This window comes from Panicum virgatum, chromosome 3N, assembly GCF_016808335.1.
Source record: "Panicum virgatum strain AP13 chromosome 3N, P.virgatum_v5, whole genome shotgun sequence".
NCBI classification, from domain to species: domain Eukaryota; kingdom Viridiplantae; phylum Streptophyta; class Magnoliopsida; order Poales; family Poaceae; genus Panicum; species Panicum virgatum.
The window spans coordinates 53055180-53062255 of NC_053147.1; the positions used below are offsets into that span (position 1 = coordinate 53055180).

At 45.6% G+C, this 7076-nt stretch overlaps 1 protein-coding gene across 1 annotated transcript; it reads left to right on the top strand.

Moving 5' to 3' along the window:
• Positions 1–777: 777 nt before the first annotated feature.
• LOC120666164 lies at positions 778–5427 on the top strand. Its single transcript, XM_039945952.1, has 2 exons — positions 778–1080; positions 4870–5427. Exons 1-2 carry the CDS (start codon positions 925–927, stop codon positions 4951–4953), a joined length of 240 nt encoding a protein of 79 aa, XP_039801886.1. The 5' UTR covers positions 778–924; the 3' UTR covers positions 4954–5427.
• The last annotated feature ends 1649 nt before the right edge of the window (positions 5428–7076 follow it).

Below are 7076 nucleotides of genomic sequence, written 5' to 3' on the forward strand. Positions count from 1 at the left end.
GGAGGGCGCATAGACCATGGCCGCCGTGGATGCGCGCCGCCACCACTTGCCGCCACGGACGCGTGGCCGCGTGCTGCCGCCGGGGCCCTGCGCGCCTAGTCATGGCCGACCTCCGCGCGCGCCGTCCTCTGCCGGCAGGAGGAGGACCGCCGTGCGCAGGCCCACCCCGGGCCGAGGAGGCCCGCCGCTCCGGCCGCGCCCCGGGCCATGGCCATGGCTGGCCTCCGCGTCGCCGCTTCGTCCAATGCTGCTGCTCCACCTCGCGCCGCAGGGAGAAGGGAAGGAGATGCGAGCGCAAGGGAGGTGGCTGTGGGGAGAAGGGAAGGAGATGCGTGGCCGTCCGCCAGCGAGGGAGGGTCGGAAGGCCAGCCGCCGGCGAGGGAGGGAGGGACGAAAGGCTGGCGCACGAGGAGAGTGGTGGGCCGGCGAGGAAGGGAGAGCCGGCCGCCGGTGCGCAAGGATAGTGGAGGGCCCATGAGGGAGGGACGGATCGGGAGAGAGGGTCCGAAGATAGAGAGATAGAATGGGAGGAGGGAGAGAATGGAAGGGAGAGAGGGCTCGGTGGGAAAAAATGGGGGGAAAATGACGCACGGGCACCACAAGATGATAGTTAATATAGTGGGAGGTATAGATAATGAATGGGTGCGGCCAAACTGGAGATAGAGGAGAGAATTTTGATGATTAGGACATAATATTTCTTTTAGAAGATAAATTTATTAGAGTATAACGATTGCATATAGCTTTAATGATGGTCCCACGGCCCACGGGCAGCCACCATACTCGTAACACGCGGGCCCACCAAGGCCCAAACCCAAACCAGCGAGGGTCGCTACCCGAGAGCCGCCGCCGTCGCCGCCGCCAACGCCAACGCTAATACGCGCGGAGCAGCAGGAGGAGGAAGAACAGGCGGACCGACTAGCAGCGATGGCGGGCGGGGGCCTGCTCGGGGGCGCGTTCTGGGCGACGCGGGCGCTGGAGGTGGTGAAGAGGAACGACGGGCCGGGCCTGCTGTGGAAGCGCATCAAGCTCACCACCACCCGGAAGAACAACGCCAAGAAGCGCCTCAAGAGGCTCTGGCAGGTCCGCTCGCTTCCTCCCCTACTCTCCCCTCCCATTCCGTTCCGTTCGCTCTCCGATGCTATGGGGGATGATAGATTCGCCATACCCACCATCCATGCGCGGTTCGTGTATTAGGTCCAAGAAGTTGGTTCAATTGGTGATGCTTGAATCTTATGCGCGGTGCTGGTTTGCCTGTGGACATGGGTGATTAGTTATTACGACGCGCAGCGCCATGTATTCGATTGTTTTAGACCAACTAAAAATTCGATTTTGGAGTGCAGGTCTGTGATTGAAGAGAAAATGTGGTTCTGGGAGGGGATGAGCAGTTTGGCCAAAAGTCAGAAAATATTGTTCTTAGCCCTACCGAATCGTTATGGGGATTCTTTCCTAGTGCCTGTGAGCATAAATCAGATACCTACAAGGCTACAATTGCTACAACTTCTAGGAAATGGTCTAATTCGGGGGAATTTTCCCTAGTGGCAGTGAGGGGGTTGCTCTATTTTTGTGTGATCGAAATTGGGTTTGCACAAGGGGCTATTTGTTTGATTGCTGTTTCCCTTTAGTGGTAACAAACTATCTCCAGTTGGAATTTTTTTTGAAGGATAACATAAATCAGTCAGGTACCTAAAAATGAAAATGCAGTTACTTCTACAAAAATAAACTTGCACAAAATGTCCTGATGTAGATTCACTAGCATGGGAACAGTTAAGTGCTTCCAGATTCGGTAATAATAGTTCTTTTTTAGGAAATGGATTACTGCATCTAAATAATATTTGCAGGTGTCATTTAGGGATGTTAAGGATTTTTTTCTTTTTGCATCTTATCCTTGCATTTGCCAATTTTGTAAACAACAATATGCTAAAGTAGAATGAGTTCGTTGATCTGTATGTGGGTAGAGATCATCCAGGTATACGACAGGTGCATCCAGGGCAAAATTTCTTGTCCCGGGATGGGATGAGGATTGGTTACCAGATTGGTTCAAGTCAAAGTTATCTTTTTTTAGCTCTTGAGAAAATTTATAAACATCTAAGAACATATAACAACAAATGTGGGGGGTTCAAAAGAGTTAAAGAAAGCAAAAAGGTTTTAGCTTGATTCATATCTGAATATCCTCCATCTTCGCATGATTTTCTTCACCTTCCTAAGCATTCTCAATAAGTAAACTAAAGAGGGTCGTGGAGATCCTTAGGGGCAGTCTGGCAGCAATTGGGACTCCTAATATTAGGCGCGTATGTGCTCTCACACAACTTCTTGAAAACCTCCACTCCTGGTGTTTAAGCCAACTCTGATTCTAGTGCCCATTAATTCAATGCTGGCACTCTGATCCTATTATTGACCATTTGTGCAAGACTAGTAGTCTATATCAGTAAATATCTTATATTAACACATAACAAGTGACCAGGATTTAAGATTCATTTTAGAGTTCTGAAACAAGTCTAGATAACTAGAAGTCTAGTTATTACCACTGCTTTGATCACCCAAATTGTCATTTCCAAGACCCACACAATAGATGCAACCGGGTATGAATTAAAGGGATTTGCCATGTTAAGGTTAGGTGCTCATATCTAAAAATATCTCCATCCATTGATAAAAAAATCACCAGGATGATTTTCTTTGGTTAACAAGATATTCATGATTGCAAAATATACTGTTTACTTTTGATCGAGTGAAAATAATGTATGTGCGTTCATGAGGCATCAGAGTCCCACAATCACTTGCTTTCCCTCATTATCCTTGACCTAGATCACACGTACACAATCTATGTTTTTCACTGAGTGAAAGGTTCAGGATTTTAATTATAAATCATTGAGTGAAATAGAGAAATACAGCTTAACCATAAAATCTGAGTGATAAGCTGAATATGAAAGATGAGGTTGGTAGCAAACGATTTGTCAGCTGGCTGCAGGGATTTTTGCATTGTAAAGGTTAATGAGATTCAAGAAGTACAACATGGTGATAGAGATATAGCTAAGGCCAGTGGAGTAGGTGGGAAATGGTTTCTCACTAGTAAAATGTGAATTCATGGAGAACCGAGCATAGCTAATCTTTTAAATTTTGATCTGATGAAATATGAACATACTGATAGGAAACTAACAAGGGTCGTGACACACACATGTTGATGGCTAAACTTAAAGAAAAATTTTGCCTTGAGCAGAGTGCTGATCTACAGCTGAGCACTGTCTCCGTAGAGTAACGAAGAACAATCTTTGCTTAGCAATCTACCATCATGGTCACCAAACACTAGGGAAGGACCTAGTTAGTTGCTTCACTAGGACTATGTTGGGATTACCATCACCTGAAAAATTGCAAACTAGGAATGCCCTCCAAATTCTCTAAAGATACTTTAGCTACTTGTGATGCATTCCCGGGGATTTTATGCTACCAATTTTTCAATTGTATAGCTTATAAAAAATATTTTGTCCATTTTATTTGACTATGTACTTCACTTCTCTGAAGTGTTGGTCCTACAAGCATTCAGAATCATTTGCTGCAGATAGCATCCTTAGTACATTGCTCTGCTTTGCTGTATGTTTTCTGCATTAACACTTGGTTTAGCAATGGCTAGTTGCTCCAGATTCCAGAATTTCCTCAATTAATCCATTGAAGTCTTGGACCTTTTTTCGAAAATTTATATGATCCTTGAGTCTAGGTTGTTACAGGTCAAGTTTGTCTAGAAACCTTGATAAGGTTGCTTACATTGCTGCGTGTAACATATCAATATATGGGCCTGGATAATTGTTGCTGGACACCTGATACAGCCATTACTAGTACTGTATAATTCTTTATTTGGACCATTAGTACTGTTGTGCAGCTCGGGATAATTCACCAGAGCCTTTTCTAGGGCCTGCTGAGTGTTGGTCGTCATTAACTATTTTGAGTATGACACACCTCTTATAGATAGTCTGTAGAGGTCGTGTGGTGTGTTTTGGGTGTGTTGCGTGTGTGGTGTTGTACTGTTACAATTCTTATTGAGAAATGATGTGCAGCTCTCCTGCATGTTCAAGAATTGTTACTAGTTGTTCACTCAGCTTCTGGTATATGTATAACAGGAGATTCTTTGTTTTGAAGACCTGGATTTTGGCCCATTTTGCATTGGTCTAAAAAAGAATCTCCAGTTGCCCAAGTCTCTTTGTTTTATTATTTACTCTTGTAAAGAAAATTCAAATCCCCATCCTTTTGATTTATTTCAGTTTAGGATGATACATTTCTTTTCCCAGAACCACTACCTCTCATTTTGTGCAGTTTTTACTGCACAAAAGTACTGAATCAACCCATGCTTTGTTTGATTTAGATTTATGGAGCTTAATGCACTATGGTTTTAAGTCATGTTCATCAGTCATTACATATATTTTATGTGGATAAAGACGGTGAGAAAAATATATTAAAAGGGCATTATTTTGCCATTCTCAAGTTGATCCCAAGATCCTTGTTAACTGGAACATAGCTCATATTTGAAAACAGAGGTGTGTTCATGATTCAAAATGTCAGTAAAGTCTATATTAGTACTAGTGATCCTGTTATGTGGGTACAGTAGGTGGCATTCCTGAGGCATTGATTACTCATTTGGTATCAAACGGGTCCTTCAATCCAATTGATTGAAGTCAAACAATGCTCAACAGATGGATCTCATGCCTGTTGCTTCCTATTCAAAATTTATGTTTGTGAATACTGTGACTTAGTTGATGTACTACTATACTAGCAAGTAATAAGCAGTAGTATTTCCTTTTTGCACATTTTGGAATTCATTAGTCTCCTGTAGTTTGTGTCTGTCACTTGGATCTTCTCACATTTTGCATTTTTTTCTTTCAGAATGAGGCGGTTATAAGGGCCTGTGCGCAATCAGAATCGCCATCAGCATCAGACACCGCTTCCGCAGCTGCGAAACAGCAGTAGCAGCTTGAAAAGTCAATTAGTGACTCGAGGAAGAGCTCATACGCAACCTGAAAAGGTCAATGAAATGCCGAGGCCAGAGTTACTTCACCCCAATATTTTGAGTTTTCTGTCCACAAAATGAAAACAATGTGCATGTAGAAATCAACTTCCGTGATCCAAGCGGACATCATTGCTTGCTACCAGGTGCCACCCTGCCCCCTCCTGCTCACATCAGTTCATAGCATCTTTGTCCCCCTCCAGAACTCCGTCTTCCCCGGCTTCGCCGTTACCATGTTACTTCTCCGAAAACCGGTGCTTATGAATATGGTTTGCTTTCCTCCATTCCCCGTCATGTTTAGGTCACTCTTCAACTGCTGTTCCGATATGGTATTGTATGCGGTATTTGTGATGTCCTGCGACGCCAGTTCCTGTCGCGTTGACATCAGCTTGCCGTGATTTTCTAGACTTGCAAGTTTGGTTAAGCCATTGTTTTAAGAATCTGGCGCCACCAGAGAGGACAGACGTTGTCGTGTGGTTGTTGGCAATTTGGTGATGGCGCGAGGGCGCACGCAACGAGATATCAGGCTGCGTGTGCCTTTTCACCGGCGGCTCGGCTGTCCAGTGGCGGTGGTAGATTAAGCCAAGACCTGCAAGAATGCACGCACGATTGGATCAAAGTTGATGGACAGGTTCAGAAACTTGTATACGGCCATGTAGTTTATTCTGTACACGCTAGTATGTCTTTATAGACTTATAGTTGAGTGAATAGAATTTATACTCTAGGGTGTTTAGTAGGGAACTGATCGAACCGAGCACTTGAAAAAATGGTGGAAAATTTTGTTCGAGAAGTTTACGTTGTTGCCGGCATGTGCTTCTGAATGGGGGTGTGTTTCGAGTTGTACTACTGACTTATACACTGAGAGATGGGCCAAAACGAGAAGCGGCCATCGTATTCAGCGTAGCGGTGACTCGATGAGAAACAGTGTATGAACCGGCCGGCGCATTTTGGCACGTGCCCGTCACCAACCAACCAGCGATACATGGAGCGGCGGCGCGGCTCCCCGCCGGCCCCGGGCCCGGCCGCGTCCCTGGGATTCTAGTACGGTCCAAGAGGCCAAGGGGAAGCTGACACGGAGAGCTAGCTAGCTCAATCATGAGCCAGGGGGAGGCGAGCCCCGGCCGGCCGAGCGCGCGCCCAGCCCAGCACGCAACCGCCTCCAGGTCGAGCCCGTCCTGTCCTCGGCAGCCGCAACGCAACGGCGGCCGCCCAGATCCGGAACTGGAAGGCTCCTTCCGTTCTTCCCGTTGCGTCCGGCGCACGGCGGCCGGCCCGAGCCGTGACGTCGTCGTCGGCGTCGCGGGTTGCGTACGCTCGAGGGGAATCCGGGCTCAAGTCCGGCCGACTGGTTCCTGCCGGTCGCCGCTGAAATGATGGGCCCCGGTGGGGATTGGCGTGCGGGTTCTTCCTCGTTTCGTTCGCGTGCCTGCCGAGGCGCGTTCAGTTCAGGGCACTCAGGTAGCCGTCAACAGATGGTGTGCCTGTCATGTGGGTGTGTTTAGTTGGTGATTGCACATCGAATGTTTGACTAGATGTCGGGATGAATTTTCAGACACTAATTAAAAAAATAATTTCAGAACTCATTTGGAAATCGAGAGACGAATCTTTTGAGGCCTCTAACCGCATCATGCACTAATTAGGCTCAAAAGATTTATCTCGTCGTGTACATCCAAATTGAGCAATTAGTTTTGTTTTTTAACTATATTGAATGCTTGATGCATGTGTCTAAAAAGAGAGGTAAAAATTTTTGGATGAAAATTTTTGGTAACTAAACGGTCCACGGCTCGTGCTTGCCTTAACTGTCTGACTGTCCGAGTGAGGAATGTAAGACTTGTTAGAAAAAAGATTCATGTTTACATAAAGCTTCAGGGATTTCCAATTTGAAGAGATGTTTCTTACTGAGCTTCATTCAAGGGGCGTTTAGTTTTCAAAAAAGTTTGCGCAGTACTCGTCACATCGAATTTTTGGATACATGTATAGAACATTAAATACAGTTAAAAAATAACTAATTATATAGTCTAACTGATTCCAACGAGATGAATCTAATGATACTAATTAATTTATAATTAGATATTAATTATCAAAT